The following is a 1,571-nucleotide window of genomic DNA, read 5'->3' as shown; positions in this document are numbered from 1 at the left end:
CTTAAGGATGCCAGGAATCACCCCTGGATTTGGAGCCAGAGGATGTGGAACCTCCTACCTTGGCAAACAGGGAAAAGCAAACAGCCCGATTGTATGCAGGAATAGCTGTAATCACGCACAGAACTGCAGAAGTCTCAGGAACTGCAAAGCACACAGGAAAACTTAACTTCTGCCATGGAAAAACTGCATCTTTGGTAGGCAAGCCAGTCTGTCTGCCAAAAATATAAGCATCTGGAGCCACATCCACGTTCATTTGCAATGCAAATGCCTAGCTTTGTTAAAGATCCGCTCCGGATTCCTGAAAACAATTTTTGAAGCATACACATTACAGATAGTATGATGTCTTTTGAGCTAATAGGCTGGAAATACTTAAAAACTAGCATGTACTCACAGGAATAGAGGTGCTTGTTTCTGACTGACATTTTTTCTCTTCCGTAAACTCCTTGCATTAAAAACTTCTAGTCACGTGTAATTGCTAACATCGAACGTTTATTTTTTTAAAAAAAATAAACATGCAGAAAGCCACCCTCTTTAAAACCAACAGATAAAATAATCCGGTGGAGATTTTAGAGAAGAGCAGTAGCCCTATAAGGCATGGATTCATCTGAAACCTCCAGCAGAAAGGTACTTTCTGTGGGAGTCCGTGCTCCGGTTACACCATGCAGCGGTGAGAGTCCGGCCAAAGTCAATCACATCACAGAGCACTTGCCTTGCAGTTTATCTTTCTTTTTCTGCTGCTTGGATTTCTTTCCGTCCACCTGGAGACTGACAGTTCTCCTCTTCTCCAGATTCAAGAGCTCCTGGAAGAGCTCCTGCACGTTGTAGTTCATTTTGGCTGATGTCTCCATAAAGGAGCACTTCCACTTGCTGGCTAGCGCTTGCCCCTCGCTGGCATCCAGCTCCCTCTGGGTCTCGTCGCTTTTGTTACCCACCAACATTATGGGGATTTTCTGGATGTCCCCTTTAATCTGACAAATCTGTTCAAAGATGGGCTGAAGATCTTCCATGGACTGCCTGCTGGTGACCGAGTACACCAAGATGAAAGCGTGCCCTTTGGATATAGACAGCCTCTGCATAGCAGGGAACTGATGGCTTCCCGTGGTGTCTGTAATCTGAAGGGTGCAGATGCTCTTATCGCAGCTGATTACCTGCCGGTACGTATCTTCGATTGTAGGGATATAGGTTTCCCTGAAAGTTCCCCTTACAAAACGAAGGACCAAGGAGCTCTTGCCAACCCCTGCTGCTCCGAACACAACCACCCTGTAATCATTGCTTTGTTCAGGCATGTTTGCTGCGCTGCGATGCAAGATTTTAACTGAAAAAGCCCGAGTTCTTCAAGTTCACACACCCCTCTGCAGAGGTGGCCTGAGGGGAAGGGAGAAGGGAGAGGGTAAAGGGAAAAGAGGAGCAGCGGGAGAGAAAGAAAAAGAAACCGTTCACACCACCTCGGTAATTTTACGGTATGTTACTGGAATAAGCTATTCAATAAGTCACTCCCCCCCGTTCTTTTTTCTTGCGTTAAAGAGGAATAAACCACTATTCCGCCCCCCCCCGCCACCGACCTCGGGACG

The 1,571-nt window shown here is 46.6% G+C and overlaps 1 protein-coding gene across 1 annotated transcript; it reads right to left on the bottom strand.

Moving 5' to 3' along the window:
- Nucleotides 1-469: 469 nt before the first annotated feature.
- On the bottom strand, nucleotides 470-1,370 carry DIRAS3 (DIRAS family GTPase 3). Its single transcript, XM_026854422.1, has one exon. The coding sequence runs from the start codon at nucleotides 1,284-1,286 to the stop codon at nucleotides 690-692; it is 597 nt and encodes a 198-aa protein (XP_026710223.1). The 5' UTR covers nucleotides 1,287-1,370; the 3' UTR covers nucleotides 470-689.
- Between the last annotated feature and the right edge of the window lie 201 nt (nucleotides 1,371-1,571).

Source organism: Athene cunicularia (assembly GCF_003259725.1).
Source record: "Athene cunicularia isolate RWA chromosome 8 unlocalized genomic scaffold, athCun1 chr8_part1, whole genome shotgun sequence".
In the NCBI taxonomy this organism is placed as follows: Eukaryota; Metazoa; Chordata; class Aves; order Strigiformes; family Strigidae; genus Athene; species Athene cunicularia.
The sequence above is the reverse complement of the archived record's forward strand: the minus strand, read 5'-3'. Positions and strand labels throughout refer to the sequence as shown.

Coding starts and splice junctions, on each gene's coding strand:
- DIRAS3 (XM_026854422.1), bottom strand. CDS start 1,286: ATGCCTGAACAAAGCAATGATTACAGGGTGGTTGTGTTCGGAGCAGCA.